General features: G+C 32.5%; 2 protein-coding genes and 1 long non-coding RNA gene across 3 annotated transcripts; 2 read left to right on the top strand and 1 right to left on the bottom strand.

Annotated features, from left to right (window-relative positions):
- The first annotated feature begins 563 nt into the window (after window positions 1–563).
- LOC114389999 (receptor-like protein EIX2) lies at window positions 564–2,646 on the top strand. The gene is made up of 2 exons (XM_028350691.1): window positions 564–2,546; window positions 2,632–2,646. Exons 1-2 carry the CDS (start codon window positions 564–566, stop codon window positions 2,644–2,646), a joined length of 1,998 nt encoding a protein of 665 aa, XP_028206492.1.
- LOC114390435 (receptor-like protein EIX2) lies at window positions 2,426–5,632 on the top strand. Its single transcript, XM_028351179.1, has 2 exons — window positions 2,426–3,670; window positions 5,372–5,632. Exon 1 carries the CDS (start codon window positions 2,646–2,648, stop codon window positions 3,630–3,632), a length of 987 nt encoding a protein of 328 aa, XP_028206980.1. The 5' UTR covers window positions 2,426–2,645; the 3' UTR covers window positions 3,633–3,670; window positions 5,372–5,632.
- Window positions 5,633–9,031: 3,399 nt separating this feature from the next.
- On the bottom strand, window positions 9,032–13,680 carry LOC114390436. The gene is made up of 2 exons (XR_003661905.1): window positions 12,571–13,680; window positions 9,032–9,305 (listed from the first exon to the last, which is right to left on the bottom strand). It is a non-coding gene; the product is annotated as an uncharacterized LOC114390436 (long non-coding RNA).
- Between the last annotated feature and the right edge of the window lie 5,029 nt (window positions 13,681–18,709).

An 18,709-nucleotide genomic window follows, 5' to 3' on the forward strand; every position in this document is an offset into this window, starting at 1 on the left:
CAGATATGTCCAAGAAGTTATTATTAAGGCTGTTACAACATTGCCATCGAAATTGATTTGCAGGTCATTATCAGAAAATATGGCACTGAAGTTTTATTTTAGTTTAATTTTGTTATTGCCAACTTTGAAATTTGGTCTCCCATTTTCTTTTTCTTGTAAATTTGGTCTTTCCCCATTTTAACTTTTGTTCATAATTAATTTGATATTCAATATTTAACAGAAATGGAGATAGCAACACTATTGGATCTATATATATTTCTGTTAAATATTAAATGTATGAACAAAAATTATATTAGGAGATTTGTGCTCAAGTCGAGGATATTAAACTATAAAAACCTTGTGTATGGAGTCTTCGTATTTTAATTTTAAAAATAAAATTTTTTTAAAGAGAAAATTTCCTTATTTTGTTGTCTTCGATAAGCGAACAAGAATCAACAACTCTGCCATTTAGCCACACTATCAGCTATATAAATCCTAACGCAGGCTCAATCTTTCATACTTCACAATTAAAGAGAAAACTGATCACAGTAACCGATCTTTGTTTTACTCTTAGTCATTTCATAATGAGTTGCTATTTTCTGAAACTATTTTATGCACTTTTGCTGCTTTTATTGCATGCTGCAGGATCCATTCTTGGATTCAACAGCCTTCCCAATATCACAGAAATTAAGTGCATTGAGACTGAGAGACAAGCACTCCTCAACTTCAAACATGGCCTCATAGATGGCTATGGCATTCTCTCTACATGGAGTGATGATGACACTAACAGAGACTGTTGCAAATGGAAAGGCATTCAATGCAATAATCAAACTGGTCATGTTGAGATGCTTCATCTCCGTGGTTGTAGTAGACAATATTTGAGAGGTGCAATAAATATCTCTTCATTGATTGCCCTTGATAATATTGAACACTTGGATCTCAGCTATAATTATTTTGTTGGGAGTCATATCCTAGAACTCGTGGGCTCGTTCGCCAACTTAAGATATCTCAATCTCTCTGAGTCTTTATTTGGTGGGAGCATTCCTTCTGATATTGGAAAGCTTACACATTTACTGTCTCTTGATCTAGGTAAGAATCTTTATCTCCATGGACAAATCCCTTATCAACTTGGAAACCTTACACATTTACAATATCTTGATCTAAGTTATAATCATCTAGATGGGGAACTCCCTTATCAACTTGGAAATCTCTCACAGTTGAGGTATCTTGATCTTGCGGGGCGGAATTCATTTTCGGGAGCACTCCCTTTCCAAGTTGGGAAACTTCCTTTGTTGCACACTCTTGGACTTGGTGGTAATTTTGATGTCAAATCTAAGGATGCAGAGCAGTTGACTAATCTTTCTTCCTTGACGAAACTTAAGCTAAGTTCACTACACAACCTTTCCTCTTCTCATCACTGGCTACAAATGATCAGCAAGCTTATTCCAAACTTAAGAGAGTTGAGGCTATTTGATTGTTCTCTTTCAGATACAAATATTCAATCTCTGTTTTATTCACCTTCCAACTTTTCCACTGCTCTTACCATCCTTGATCTTTCTTCAAATAAGCTCACATCCTCAACATTTCAACTGTTGTCAAACTTTAGCCTTAATCTTCAGGAGCTTTATCTTCATCATAATGACATTGTTTTGTCATCTCCTCTCTGCCCAAAGTTTCCTTCTCTTGTTATCCTTGACCTTTCCTATAATAATATGACATCATTAGTCTTTCAAGGTGGTTTCAACTTCAGTTCAAAACTTCAAAATCTTTATTTGCAAAATTGTAGTCTTACGGATGGAAGTTTTCTTATGTCATCTTCTTTCATTATGAGTTCTTCATCTTCTCTTGTTTCCCTTGATCTCTCCTCAAATCTGTTGAAATCATCAACTATATTTTACTGGCTCTTTAACTCCACCACCAATCTTCATAACCTTTTCCTTGATTATAACATGTTAGAAGGTCCCATTCCAGATGGATTTGGGAAAGTAATGAACTCTCTTGAAGTTCTATACCTCTCCGGTAACAAACTGCAAGGCGAGATTCCATCTTTCTTTGGTAACATGTGCACATTGCAGAAGTTATACCTCTCAAATAACAAGTTGAACGGGGAATTTTCTAGCTTCTTCCGAAATTCTTCATGGTGCAACAGAGACATATTTACGATGCTGGATTTATCTGATAACCGGTTGACTGGCATGTTACCTAAAAGCATTGGATTGCTATCAGAGTTGGAGGAACTTTACTTGGCTGGGAATTCTTTGGAGGGTGACGTCACTGAATCCCATCTTTCTAATTTTTCCAAATTAAAATACTTGCACCTATCAGAAAACTCGTTGTCTCTGACATTAGTCCCGAGTTGGGTTCCTCCATTCCAATTAATAAAGTTGGGACTCGGATCCTTCAAGTTGGGTCCTACTTTTCCTAGTTGGCTCAAGACTCAACTTTCGGGTTTGTCTTCATTTTTGTGTGACCAAAGTGCAGCTGGAAACTTGGGCCTTTTAGATTTATCAAACAATCAGATAAAGGAACAAATTCCAGATTGTTGGAAGCGTGTAGATACACTACTGGTTCTTGATTTAAGCCACAATAAATTGTCTGGGAAGATTCCCATTTCCTTGAGCACCCTTGTTAAATTGAAAGCATTGGTTTTAGGCTACAATAATTTAATGGGTGGATTGCCTTCTACTTTGAAGAATTGCAGCAATTTAATTATGCTTGATGTGGGTGAAAATATGTTATCCGGTCCAATACCATCATGGATCGGAGAAAGTATGCACCAACTGATAATCTTGAACATGAGAGGGAATAACTTCTCTGGAAATCTTCCCAATCATCTTTGCTATTTGAAGCACATTCAATTGTTGGATCTTTCACGGAATAAGTTATCCAAAGGAATTCCAACGTGCTTAAAGAATTTTACTGCATTGTCTGAAAAAAGCATCAACAGAAGTGATACTATATATCGTGTATATTGGTACAATCGTAGTTACTACGAATTTGACAGTCTCAGTTTGGGTGATTATACGTTTGACGTAACATGCATGTGGAAAGGTGTGGAACATGGGTTCAGAAATCCAGAATTGTTTCTCAAGAGCATTGATCTTTCAAGTAATAATTTAACAGGTGAAATACCAAAAGAGGTTGGATATTTGCTTGGGTTAGTTTCTTTGAATTTATCAAGAAACAATCTGAGCAGAGAAATTCCTCCAGAGATCGGAAATTTAAGTTTGCTAGATTCCCTTGACTTATCAAGAAATCATTTCTTTGGGCAAATTCCTTCTTCTTTTTCTGAAATTGATGGTCTAGGCAAATTAGACTTGTCAGACAATTCTCTTTCCGGAAGAATCCCATCAGGAAGACATTTCGAGACCTTTGAAGCCTCTAGTTTTGAAGGAAATGTTAATCTTTGTGGTGAACAACTTAACAAAACTTGTCCTGGAGAAGGGGAACAGACAACAGCAAAGCCTCAAGAATCAGCAGTCAACGGTGATGATTCGGTTTTCTATGAAGCATTATACATGAGCTTGGGGATTGGATACTTCATTGGGTTTTGGGGCTTCTTAGGACCAATACTACTTTGGCTTCCTTGGAGAAATGCTTACATGAGGTTCCTGAACAGATTGACAGGCTACATATATGTATGGTTGTTGTAAATGTGGCAAAGTGTTGCTGGTGGCTCGAAGGCAAAAAGGTACGTTGTAGCTTCTATTTTTCAAATGCATGGTTTATCTTTTGCTATAGTTGTATTTATCAAGAATTGTTTCACGTACAAAATAACGGTACTAAAATGTATTTTGAACTGAAAGTTCATACTATCAGTAATCTAATTGCTAGAAGTTTCCAAATTATTTGTTCTTCGTAAGTATTTTTTTTATAAACTTCCTAACTTAACTAACAAATGGAAAGAATGTGATTTTAGTCCTTATACTTTTGGTTAAAGATCCTTATACTTATATATTGATAATTGTGTTCCTCAAACTTTAAAAAGTATGTGGATTTAGTCCCTCGGAACTTTAAAAAACATGATGAAATCTTAGTAAGAAAGGACTAAATCTACATAATTTTTAAATTTTAAGACCAAAGTTATGAATATGAAAGTATAGGAACCTTGATAACGTATAATCGATAGTTAAGTAATAAAAAAGAGTTAGCAAGCAGTTATCCAATTGAGATATTTTTTTTTCTTTTTTAAAAGAAATTGTTTCATACATAAATACGTACATAATATTAGTCTTTTAGTTTAATATGTATCATTTTTGTGTCTTTCCTACGAAATTTCTTATTTTAATTCTTAATGAGTGAATTAAGTCATTGAGAAGTTGTTTCTCATAAAAAAGAACTAGCCTTACTTTTGTGAAATATAGATATGATTCTCAAATCACAATAGTTCACTCGTATAAGTATATGAGTACCTTGTTTTATGGCCCACACATCTCTATAGTACTGGTAGTTTTATTTTTTTACTCATAATACTAATACTGGTAACTCTATACTACTCAGATATTTCTTGTAACAGTTACAGTATATATGTTGATTTCAGAGTAATTGACTTGATTTATATAAGATAGTTTTTCTAATGTTAATTTGAAGATTCTAAAAGGGATTGTTATTGCCCCCAGAGCTCAGGTGGTGCTCTCAGCCCCACTAAAAAAGGTGAAGTGTTTGGGGTTTGATTCCCCAATCCCACCAAGTCCTGCCCAAGTTCTTGGGACTGCAAAGATATTAACAAAGCCAAATAACATTTGTTTGTTGTTGCAGAATAATGATATATATTGCATTCATTTCCAATTCTATATAGACAAATACAATTCCGCCTTTATCTTGTAATCCACCACATTCATGCTGGTGCAAAAAAATGCAGTTTATTGCAGATGTGTTGCACACTTCTGATCTGGGATGAAAGATTCGTTGGTTGCAATAAGTGCAGGATATTTTTTAGTATTACAGTTTACAATATTTTGTATTTAAGTAATGAATTGCAAAATCTTGTTTCCAGAAACTTTCTATGATTTCTGATAATTATATATGTAGCTTCAACATTACAAATACTTTATTATTATCTTTAATTTCTTCTTATCTCACTTTTTACTATCACACTATCACATTATATTACCTATCATACTTACACTTCTCTTTCTTTTTTCTTTTTGTCTCCCTAAGTGTCAACTAACATGGCATGTATTATTTTTCAATATTTTTTTCCCATAAATTTTAACGGGACCATAATTCTTATTACATGATATTTTAAATACACTTTGTGAAAAACTTGGGGGGGGGGGCATGTCCCTGCATGTATACTTCCATTTTCAATTTTATGTAAACAAATATAATTTTGTCTATATCTTGTAATCCACCACATTAATTTCTGTACAAAAAATGCTGATTGTTGCAGATGTGGTGCACGCTTCGGATCAGAGAAGAAATCATTGTTGGCAGCTACAAGTGCGAGATATTTCTTTAGTATAGGAGTTTACAATGTTTGGTATTTAAGTAATGAACTGCAAAATCTTGTTTCCAGAAACTTAGTATGATATTGTTGTATTTTATTGTATAATATATTAGTAATGCTGTTTGTTTTTCATTATTGTGCTTAGATCTGTGATATCTAGAATTTGACAACTTAATATTTCATCTTCAACAATGCTTTCTACTATATTCTCCTAGTGCAGCTATACTTAACTGTGAATCAAATTTGTGCATGAGAAGAAGAATGCAAGATATCATATTAGTTCCTAGTTACTATCACTATATTTGCATCCTTGTGTTAGACCCCTTCTGTACATGCACTTTCGGTTCGCCAAAAGTAGCAAGCAGAGCATTAAAATTTGCATCAAGCTAGTGTTAGGTTGCTGGTCTTATCACATTTTATGAATTTATCTCACAATTATCATGAAGATAGACAAGGATACATCAGTAAATGAAATTCACCCAATGAATGCTAATTTTAAAATTCTCTCTCTTCCGTTGCACCAACATGAGAGTGCCAATTAGATCCCATCATCTAGTCCTTATTTTAGAAGTCTGTCTGCAATAAACTTCTAGTTTTATAAGAAGTCTGTCTGCAATAAATGGTATCATTAGTAATTAGTACATATGCTCACTGGTATCACTGGAAATATCTATTGGAGACTACCTTTTCAAGATAGGAGTGGACCACGTATGGTTCATCATGGGCCACCACCAGTATTTACAATAAATCTATTCGGTTGGTTGGAATACAAGTGTAAGATGACATCCCACAAAAAGTTGAGTACTATATAAGTGAGGAGAAAATTAATAAATTTGAGTCTTAAGATTTTGGGTTAAAGTGTGGTATCTTATGAGGCAGAGGTGATGCAGAGGAGGTGTAGATGGTTAGGTACATTCAATATTTTTAATTTTGTATAGAGAAATAAAATTCCGTCTTTATCTTGTAATGCACTGCATTAGTTATTGTTTGGACAAATAAAAAAATCTCAGTTTATAGCAGGTGTGCTACACACAATTCTTATATATATGGGTTGAAATCATTGTGGGTTCCAACAAGTGAAATAAACCATCTGCACCTCCTTTTATTTTCTTTCTTGGGATCACAGCAGCTGCAACAAAGCACCCTCCCTTTTACTCTCTTTGTTCAAAACATAGTATCAGCAACCAACGCTGGGACACACCAAGGGCAAGTGGTGAACACCATAACCACTTGCTAATGAGGACTTCTATACGCTAACTTGGTATACCCCTGAAGTTCTAACCGAGTTAGAACAAAAATCCTTTGACAGCTTAAGTATTTCACCAAGACCAAGACTCTATGTGAGTCTCAACTAATAATTAACTTCCGATCTTGTCGATAAAAGTGAAGGGGTTTGGACATTTTGGCCAAGAATGGAGCTTCTGAAGATTCTTTAGTTTTTAGTCTGCATCTTCTTACTGATGCGTCAGGAGTTGTCTTTCCTCGTTTGTAGTTTTTGCCTTTTATTTTCTTCCCACACACACAAAAGAAAAAAAAAAACAACCTTGGACCACGTAAAAGTTGTAACCCAAAAAGAAAATAGTTGGACATAGCCCAAAACGACGACGTTGCGATTCATCACTTGTGAACACCCCCATTTCCCCACCGCAAAGTCTCATTCTGCAAAATGGAGGCCAGTGTCTCATCCTCTCTCGGCCTCCCTTCTCCCAAACCCCACGAAATCTCAATCTCAACCTCACTGATTTTTTTTCTCTCCTCATACACTTTTTTTCCTACACCCTCCCTTTCGCCTCCACCTCCAAATGGGCCTGGCCCACCCCAAAGCCCAGCAACCAATCCCTCCTCAAAACCCTCTCCGATGTACAGTCCTTGTGTTAAAACTTCATATACTGTTTTTGTGCTTAGATCGTAATAATGTGTAGGATCTACTAGGATTGTGGCTAAATATGTGCAAGCATTTTGTTCTTTTATGGAATATTTGGGTTGCCATGGGATGTTCAAGGGTGAGGGAAGGGAAGGCTAATTCTGTTTTAAAGTGAGAGTTGTGGATTGTATTTGTGGATAAAAATGAATAAGGGGTGATTAGAAGGTTACATCCTAATGTTATTGTTATTCCTTTTATTTTAAAAATATTCAAATGAATAAGGCGTTTGTTGTTGTATTCAAATAAGAAAATATTATTTTCAAATGAACTATTCTAGTATGTTGTAACATGTATAAAGTCTGAAGAAGTTTTGGCATGAAATTCTATTAAGAAGGAAAAACACGTGTCAAACGTCACATCACATGTGAGTCAGGCAAAACACACGATTGAGGAAAGAGAACATATTATTGAAGGACTTCGCACATTAGGGTATATGATGAAGATAATTTTCTATTTGATGTCTCTTTCTTTCTGAAATTCTGATTTCATTTCCTTCCTTTCTTTGAGATATTTTTTTGATCTGTTTGTATTTGAAGTTATCATAGTGAGTTGTAATGTCATTACTCCAAGATTGTTTGTGTCTTGTTTCTGTTATTTGTCACATTCTTTTCCTTACTGATTGTATTCTAGTGTCTCGGAACAATATTAATTCAGTTTGATAATAAAAAAACTACATTGATATGTTTCATATGAACTATTCATTATTTCTTATTTCTTGCTCATGCCTATCAAAAGTAGAGTTTTCTCAAAAAATGCTTATTAGGCATGATTGCAATTGAATGGTTGGTAATTGTCTACGGAAAAAAAATATATTGATGGATAAATTATTGATAACTTAGTTAAGATTGCACGAGATCAAGTCAATGTGTAGTGCATAGAATCATCATAAGAAAATATAATGGTTCCTAAAATAGGAAGCAAGTTGTGCAACATTTTGGAATTCAAAATGTATTGTGGGGGAGTTGTTGGAGATTTCGAATCATGACCGGAAAAAGTAAGTAGTAATTGTAAGTCATGATCTAATAGAAGGGTTCCCACACCTTTATAAACTTTCTATTAACTTCAAGATGTATTTAATTTCTTGTGCTTCATATTTTAGGAGGATAATCAATCAAATACAAATTTATTTTATCTTGTATTTTATTTATTTTTAACATTTTCAGTCTTTATTGTTTTCCTTTATTGTTTTTTTTTTACTACTTTGATTTCTTGTTTTCATTTCATATACTTTTCATTTATATTTCCAACCTTTGTCTTTTACACAAAATCCTATCTTCTACATTCTTCTTCATTCACCTAAACCTAATTTCTTTTAGGAGTAATTTGAGAACCCATCATAATCAAGAAGCATATTCCCCCTTCTTTGCACAAATCCTTTGATTATTCTGGCCTTTCCAGATCTTGTTGAGACTAGGGAAAACATATTTCGTCTGATTTTGAATTTTTAAGTGACATCAATGATAAAATTGTTTTTACTTTTATTTTAAATGAGAATTATAGTAAATTATAGCAATTCTTGACACCAATTCCTGATATCTTGCCTTACCTACAGTTGAAGCTCCAAGTCAATCATAGTCTCGGCTTCTAAAAACTCTCATGTAAAGTAAAAACTCTTGCAGACCTTCACAGACTATATATCAACTGTCTTGAAACAGTGATTTCCAAGTCATTACACATTGTGCAATAAAATTACAAATACATTATACAATGAAAGACTATCAAATTAATAAGTTTCTTGAAACAGTGATTTTCCAAGTCATTATACATTATACAATAAAAAACTATCAAATCAATAAGTTTCTTGAAACAGTGATTTACCAAGTCATTATTTCAGAATATCATTCTTTTGACATATGTTACATTGTAAACTTCAATACTTTATATGTTACGCTTCATGCAATCCATGATATGCTTTTATCCCTCATCAGAACTCTGAAGCAAAACTGCCATAAACTGCAAATTTTGTGCCAAAATTCAGATAACAGACATTAATGGTGATGGACAAAAATTAGAAACTGAATTTTAGTAATAAATTAAACTAAATGAAACTCAAAATCTAGCTAGTCATTAGAGTACAAAAATGTACATAACCCTAAGAATTATTAAGAAGCTAATTCATTAGAGAAATCATTTGAAAACAAAAGAATTTCTCTAAACAGAACACAACCTATAATTTCTTTCCAAGAAAAATAATCACTTCTTAGAGATGTAACTACGAATAGTAACAGCAGAAGTAAAGAAAAGAAACAGGAGAATTAGATAAACTCAATGTGTTAAATTGATAAAAGCCAATATGTGCGTGTGTTGGAGAGATGCATAAGCAAGAGATATAATAAAGTAAAATTGTATTACATGGAGTTAGAATTAACAAATAACTGAGATAAAGAATTATATAAATAAAATCAATCAATTAGATTCGCTTCAAAAAGAACATTTTTGTTAGGAAAATGTAACATCCCAATTTTTATAATCTAGATTAAAAAGGATTGTTATTTATAAATAAATAGAGTTTTAAAAAAATGATGAGATTTTATAAATAAATAAATAAGAAGATATAATTATTAATTAAAATAATGATTTGAGAGAAAATAAAAATGGTATTTCATTTATTTGTTTGATAGAAAATAAAATAGAGTTTGTTTTTATAAAATAAATAAATAAATAAATATAGAGCAAATAATAGGCTGAATATCCTAGGCATAAATAGTTATGTTAAGTCAGGTGCCTATTTTTTGCCTCATTTTCGTTTTTCCCCTTCTCTCAAAACCCTTTCTTTTTCTCGCAGCTCACCAAACCTGTCTTAGAAAAATGACGATCTCGGACTTGTTCACCGTTGGATCGTCATGAAATTTAAGTATCATGTTCGCAACCCAATATCGAACATTCTCACCGTTGGGAATTTCAAAATCATATCTGAGATTAGAGAAAAACCCTTCGCATTGTAGCATTTTAATTTTCCACAGAAACCCAAAACTGTCTTGGTAAAACTACGATCTCGGTTTCGATAACCGTTGAATTTTCATAAAATTTGGATATGTTGTTCAAAATTCAATTGGGCACACTTTCAATGTTGGGATTTTCGAGATAATATTCGTGGAGGGAGGAAAAAGAATCGCATGAAGACAGTACAAGTGGAAGTTTCAATCTCTTCTCCGTCTCTTTGACGTTTGAGAATTCTATCGGAGCAGTCGGAGGAATAACTGAAGGAATCTCAGGGAACCGCTAGAGATGTTACTATCGCTGGCTAAAGACACGTGAGTCCGCTCAGAGGTAAGGGATGAGTTATTCACAATTGGAGATTAGTGAGAACATGTGTAGGGATCCTTAGAGAACTAAATTTGGGTTTATTTTAGGATGTTTATTGAATTATAATTTTTCTTTATGATTATGAATGCAATATTATTGTGTTCTATGTACCAATTGATGTCTTGATGAGAACTGATTGATAAACTTGAGTGCTCTTGATGTCTTTGTGTTTAACCCATGATTTTGATTAATTGATTTTGATACAATTGTGAGAAATTATTTTATAGGCTTTACATCCCATGTTGTGATAAAGTCTTTTGTATAAATTTTTATGTTGAGGTTATGAAATGATGATTCAAACTGTGAGTATGTGATAAATTGCATATGTGACGGATGATGAAATACATGTGTATTGAGATGAGATGTGTGTATTGAATTGTAAACTATGAACTGTGCAATCATACAATTGTAAGACCCTTTAAGGGTGACGAGTATTGTGATGGGATCCACTGTGGGAACCCGAAGAGTTAAAATGATTTTGAAAACAATTGAGTAAATGTGTGTATTGCATCGTTCATAGATAAAGTGTATATGATTCATGAGGTGTGATAACATGTTAAATTGAAATTATACCATTGTGATTGGGATTAAGTGTATGTGATAAATTGAGTATGTATATGATTGAGATATATATGTGCATTGAAGTGTTGTGTGCATTGAGTTGTGAACTATGAATTGTACAATCACACGATCATAAGTCCCTTCAAGGGCAACGAGTTAATGCTAAGTCCCTTTTAGGGCGACGAGTTGATGCTAAGTCCCTTTTAGGGCGACGAGTTGATGTTAAGTCTCTTTAAGGGCGACGAGTTAATGATAAGACCCTTAAAGGGCGACGAGTTAAAATTATTTTGAGAACAATTGAGGAGTCGTGTGTTTTGTACAGTTCATAGATAGAGTCTGTGTGCTAAAATGTTTTCTGGGTTGGACCTGAATCAGGAGGGAGAGGCCTTGACGGACTCTTCGGAGTGTAGGCTTTGGGGGTCACACGGTTTGAGTGCTCCTTTAAGCCTATGTTGATCCCATATGGTTGGAGCATTCTCGCAAAACACTATGACCTTGACTGGTCTCCCTATGATATTACCTAGTGAGAGTGACTTGACTTAGTATTGTGTGGTTTGTCTTGTCATGTACTCCTAGGCGCCCGACGAGGTTTTTCACTGACATGGTACCACATTGCATATAGGCTTGAGTCTTAGCATAACTGTCGCATACGCTTGCTAATTGTTTATTATGAAATTGATGTGTTATTATGTCTTGATCGGAGTGTGTGATTCCTGTGTATAGTGATTGATGATTGAAATGTGTGATTGATGGATGAAAAGTGTGATTGATGAATGACAAAGTGATGAAATAATGTGAGATATGCTAAGTAAATTGTATTTGGCTACTATATGTTGTGTTGCTTCTCTCTAGTAGTTAGAAATGTGATAACTCACTCCCAGTTTGCTGTTTGTGTTTGGATCCTGTGATGATCTTGAACTTTGTGTTCGGGGGAGTAGATGAATAGGTGATTGACTATGAAGAACCTCATGCTAGAGGACACGGGATCACCACGCTCTGATAGGATGTGACATTAGGATATAGGTTCTATATTAATTGTATGAGACTTAGATGACCTTCTTTGAGTTGAGATGACTTTATTATTTATTTGGACAAGTTTTAATATGATGTAGAAGAAACTGAATGTGAGCCATTTACTCATTTGAAAAGCTTGTATTTAAAAATGTTTTAAAAATACTTTTAATTAATATTTGAATTTTTATTCCTTTATTAATATATATGTGAGGGATAGAGGGTGTCACAGAAAAGGCACTCTCCCTTTCCATCACAAAAGGAGTTATTGAGGTATTTAATTCTGAAATAGAAATAAATATTATGAAGTTAAAAGAAAGAAGTTATTGGAATAACATACCTCCTAGCCTTTGAGCCACCTATCGCACTTGGCTACATTCAGTTCAACCGTTAGAAGTATATAGTCTGTCAATCTGTTCAAGAATTTCAGGTAAGCAATTCTCCATGGTTGCCAAAGTAGTATTGGCCCTAATAAGCCCCAAAAGCCTGTGATGAATCCAATCCCCAAGCTCATATATAATGCTCCATGGAAAACTGAATTGTCATCAAGTGCTGGTCATTGAGGCTTTGCTATTGTCTCATCTCTTGGACAACTTTTGTTAATTTGTTGACCACAAAGACCAGGATTTCCTTCAAAACTAGAGGCATCAAAGGTTTGCAAATGTCCTTCCCATGGAATTCTTCCACTGAGATCATTGTTTGATTAGTTTAACTTGCCAAGACCATCAATTTTGGAAAGAGTAGAAGGAATTTTGCCAGATAAATGATTTCTTGATAAGTCAAGAATGTCTAGTCAAGTTGGATTTCCAATCTCAGAAGGAATTTCTCCATTTAAGTGGTTTCTTGCTAAATTCAAAGAAACTAATCCAAATAAATACCCAACCTCTTTTGGTATTTCAGCTAATAAATCATTACTTGAGAGATCAATGCTCTTTAGAATATACTCAGGATTCCAAAATTCATAATCCTGACCTTTCCACATCAGTAGCACATCAGAGACATAACTATAGAAGTTAATCTCTTTAACTGATATTTTTCGTCCCCTTTCAATTTCACTTGTGCTTACTCCCCTTTCCGTCATTGCAGTAAAATTGCTGAAACAGGTTGGAATTCTTCCTGACAAATTATTTCTTGAAAGATCCAAGAGATGAATTTTCCTCAAATAACTGATATGTATAGGAACACTTCCAAAAAAGTGATTTACTCTCAAGCTTAGATTTTCAGTTGTTGTAGACTTTCTCCTATCCATGAGGGTATTTGGCCAAACAACAGATTTTGAATCACGTCTAATATATCTAAATGAGTGCAATTCTTCAACATGAATGGTAGTTCTCCAATTAAACTATTGTTTCGTAAAACCAAAGCTTGCAAATAAACAAGAGTACCCATGGACTGTGGAATCTTCCCTGACAATTTATTATTGCTTAGATCAAGATATTCTAATGAATATAGATCATCCCAACAGTCGGGAAGCTGTCCCATTATTTGATTATTTAATAAATCCAAAGTGTACAGGTATGTAGTTGCATTTTTTCCACACAAGAATGAATTTATATCAGAAATCTAGTTTTCTGAAAGATCCAATGTCCAAGCTTATGACAAAAAGTTAGGAATTCGACCTTCAAATTGATTTGAATTTAGAATTATTGATGTTCCATAACGTTTGGTATGAAGCTTGATTGGTAAATTTGGAATTGTGCCTTTGAGACTGTTGTAAGACATATTCATACCATATATATGCGGTAACTTGTTCCAAAACCAGTCTGGTACAAAGTCATCAATCCCAGCATCAGAGATATCTAGCATGCTCAAGTGACTTTGAGTTTGGAGCCAACTTGCGAAACTAGGACCCAACTTGAAAGAATAGTCCCAAAGTATGTAATTGGAAAGGTGGAACCCATGTAGCACCAAACTTTAGAGACAATGAGTTGTCTGTTATGCCTAAGACCTTCAATTTGGACAAATTTGTGAGATGTGATTCAGTGATATCACCCTCCAAGTAATTCTCCTCTAGGGAAAGATACTCCAACTCATGTAGCAACCCAATGCTTTTAGGTATTTCTCCAGTTAACTGATTATTAGAAATATCTAATCTCCTCAAAGATGTAAAATTTGAAAGAATAGGTAGCATGCCAGTAATCCGGTTATCTGATAAATCCAGAGTCTGAAATACAAGTCTGTTGCACCATGAAGAATTTTGAATGAAGCTAGAAATTTCCCCACTCAAGCTGTTATTGTTAAGGAATAATGCCTGCAATGTATATGACCTGTTTCATTGCTGCAGTCGATGCCTTTCTTTCCATTTGCAACAATCTCTATTGTTATCACCATTGCTCCATGTAGACAGCATGCAAGAGTCATCTCGATGGCCTTGTTTGAAGTTGAGCAGTGCTTGTCTCTCCCTCTCAATGCATTTCACATGTGATGAGGAGTTGAATCCAAGAATGGATGCTTGGGTATGCAAAAAGCACACTAACATTGCAAACAAGATTTTCAGAGAGTAAGTGCCCATCACAATTTTCCAGATATGTAATTTTATGAAACAACAATCGCCAACAAATGTGACTTGCGATGTATTGTAAAGTGGAAGCATAGCAAGCAGGATTTAAGTAGTTTGTGTACGACTAATTTCTACGCCCTTAGTTTTCGTTGACTATGCAAGAAATTAAGGTAGGATGATTCAAACGAAAAGAAAATTATAGAATCATTAGATGTAAACGAGATAATGGGAATAAAGATGAAAACGAGAGACAATTATTTTTGTTATCATATATTTCGTGGTCTTCTATTTTTTTAAAAGATAATGGTCTTCTATTTTTTTTTAAAATTCATTTTGATACCTTATCTTATTTTAAAGGTTTAAAATGATCCTTTAACTAGTTAAACATTCATAATGATATTCTAACCGAGTATTATTTGATGAAAAAAAAAATGAATATATTTAAGTGGCTGAAGAATTATTTTGAATTTTTTAAATAAGACAAGTTACTAAAATGAAAATTTTAAAGTATAAATAATCATTTTGAATGATTTAAATGAGATAAAGAACAAAAGTAAACTTTTAAAAGATAAAAGATCATTTTGAGAAAAATAAATAAGATAAAGTACTAAAATAATCATTTATCCTTTTTTATCATCACTGTTATTATAAAACTAAATATTTAAAGAATTAAAATAAATAAGGTTTAAATATTTTTTTATCCTATAATTTAGTGCTTTTTTATTTTTGTCTTTGTAATTTTTTTTATTTTAATCCTTAAAGAAGTTTGTTTATTTTATTTTTCGTCCTTAAAACGTCTAGATGACACTTTGAATAATAAACAATATGTTTTGAATTGTGAAAATAGGTTGTTTGAAGTTCTTTAAGGGAAAAATCAAGGTAAATTAATTATCGTTTTAGCCTTTATATTTTTCACTTTTTTTAATTAAATATTCATGATTGTTTTCCAATCATTTTTTACATTTACTAATATTTTAAAAATATTTACTATGACATAATTGATTAGCAAGCAAGGCTGGATCCAAATGGGACAAAGAATTGTGTTGCACTCTCATTGTTTTCCTTTATATAGACTTTAATTTATATATATATATATATATATATATATATATATATATATATATATATGTACCGCTATAAATTTATCAATTAAGATCATTTTGTATGCATAATTAAGCTAGTTATTTTTTACTCCTCCGGTATTTATTTTATGAATATGTTCCTGTTAAATAATTTATTTTAAAAGAAAAGACGATAAATATGTTCCTGTTAATTTATTTATTTTAATAAATAAATATGTTCCTATTTGCATAAAGAGTATAAAATGGACAATAATGTGATTTCACGTCAAGCTCATGTTCAATTGTTGTATAAACTAATTTACCAGTAAAAAAAAAATGGACGACAAAGAAATGCGTATCAGCATATCCAAAAAAATGTGGTATATATAATGGTTGTTGATGAGAGATATTATTTTAAGATAAAAATGGTTATAAAAAATTTTATACAGTAATTTAATTATAATTTATTATATATTTAAAATAATCATATTAAAATAATTTAAATAGTAACATGCAATTGAATGATAATATAATTTTTTTATTATATATTTAAAATAATTATCTAAATATAATTCAAAGATAACATGTAATTAAATAATAATATAAAATAATTTTAAATTATCAATACATAAATATTAAACTCTTTCTTAATTTAAATTATTAAACGATAAATTTTATTATATTATTTGTGGTTAAATACAGACCTAAAGCTCGAAGCCTTTGGACCAAGTTCATATCCTCTCACGTTATTGACCGACTTAATTTTCTACCATACAAATCATATTAGATGTGCAGTGGCATATTGCCTATAGTGGAAAATGCAACTTCACAAGTTGAGGAATGAAAAACAATAACTCAATGAGCGAATTCTTCGGGGTACGGTGTGGAGTGAAGAATTGAAGGAGTCTAAGCGCCAGAGGTTGCTTACTAAATCTGAATGGGTCAAAATCAATTAAAATAATTTAAGGTTGATAATTTTTATATTTGAGTTAGATCTAAACTGAACCAATCATTGAATTTAGTTTTTAACATGAGTTTTAATATATGAACTCATTGATCTATTATTTATCTTAAATTATTATTATTATTTGTAATATATATTTAAATTTTTTAAAAATTAAATATTATTATTTATTGATTACATAAAGTTGTCAACACAAATTAAATAAATATCAATACATCTTTATCCTTTACAATCAAAATGACAGGTTTTATTCATTGAAACTACTTGAGATATGAGCTTCTAAAGATATTTTGATTTTATTTACAAAAAGTAAATCTTATAATACTTCATTAATTTTGAGGAAAAAAATGTTTAAAATCCTTCCTTATTATGTTTATTAATTTTTTTTTTTACCTCATTTGGGTTGGTATTTATGCAAACACCTAATGTTAAAAACGTAAGGTAACAAAAAAAAAAAAAAAAGAAGGTACAAATGTAACAATGGATGATCATATATATCAGACATATCTTCTTTAAATCTTATTTAGAAGTTACTATTTTTCAAGCATCTAACTCCTCCTAATAGAACATAAAGATGAGTATGCAAGATAGAAATAGAAACAGAAAAGAAAATAGGAAAGAAAAACCAGGTATTGTATTGATAGACAGTGAAGAGTATATCATACATCGCGTTGGCTTTTAGGCCTGTCAGACCCTAATTAAGAGTTTAGCCACTCATGGCCATTGAGGGCTTTACAATGAGAAGGGGTGAAAGAAAGGGAGTAAATGAAACCCCTATTATAGGAGTTCTGCGGTGGTGTCCGTCCCGCCTTATACTGACTCTCTATTTATAGTTGCTGAAGTGGGCTTTGGGTCATCGAAGGCGGGTTTTGCGCGACACCCCGCGCTTAGCGCGTGTAGATCGCACGCTTAGCGCGTGTGTTGGAGGTTTAGCGTGTGTTTCTGTTGGATTGCGGGCTTAACAGGCTTTTCTCGCTTAGCGCATTCTATTCCAGTTATGCGCGCTTAGCATCTGTTGCGCGCTCAGCGCACGTGACAACTTTCGAGCTTAACGCCTCACTTAGCGCCTGTGCTTCCTGGTCCGCTTAGCGCGTGATACACGCTGAGCGCGTATATGGATTGGGCCTACTTCAGATTTTCTTCTTTTCTTTAATTTTTCTGACCTTTTTGCTTGTTACACCTTCAATTTTTATATCTGCAGCCAAAATTCAACAAAACATCAGTTCTTTAATATTTAAGCGTAAATAACTACTAAATAATTATTTTTAAAGACAATTTTGCCTTATTTTCTATTATCAAAATACAATTATTTAGCAGTTACCATTCTTTTCAATTTTTCTTTTCGTTTTACCATATATACTTCCACGTAACAACTTTCACTTTTCACATTGCAGGTTTCTAAAAGTCTATTTGTATATTAAGATGAAAGTCTCTCTTCTAGTTTAGATGAAAGTGAAATTAAAATTTGTGAAAAATTCCAAACAATAGTAGAGAAGAGATGTTAAAGAGAGTGTTTTAAATATATTATCACTAATATTTTTATTCTTTTTTCCTACATTTGAGATCACGGTGTCTTTTGACTAAATGAGTCAAAGACCAATCTTCCTTGTGATGCGAATGTTACTAACCAAAGATAATTTTTACATATGATAAAAATTGAATATTGGTTCTCTTGTTAAATATATCATTTTCCCCATGTGAACACAACCATCATTTCTATTAATTTTAATAGTGTAACAAATAGTATGCATTTACATAATTCCAAAATTTAATTACAAAAAGTTTTATGACATATAATTTTTAGAATTTAGATTATAAAATTCACTTCATTTTTAACATAATTCTGAACTAATGACACTACGTACACTCACTTGTAAGAGTGATATTATTGGAAAAAAATACAAAATAATAAAAATTAGTGGATGTAGTAAAATGGAGGTTCTAAAAAGAAATT

Source organism: Glycine soja, chromosome 16, assembly GCF_004193775.1.
Source record: "Glycine soja cultivar W05 chromosome 16, ASM419377v2, whole genome shotgun sequence".
Lineage (NCBI taxonomy): Eukaryota > Viridiplantae > Streptophyta > Magnoliopsida > Fabales > Fabaceae > Glycine > Glycine soja.

Excerpts from the sequence above, each read along its gene's own strand:
- LOC114389999 (XM_028350691.1), top strand. The coding sequence starts at position 564 with ATGAGTTGCTATTTTCTGAAACTATTTTATGCACTTTTGCTGCTTTTA.
- LOC114390435 (XM_028351179.1), top strand. The coding sequence starts at position 2,646 with ATGGGTGGATTGCCTTCTACTTTGAAGAATTGCAGCAATTTAATTATG.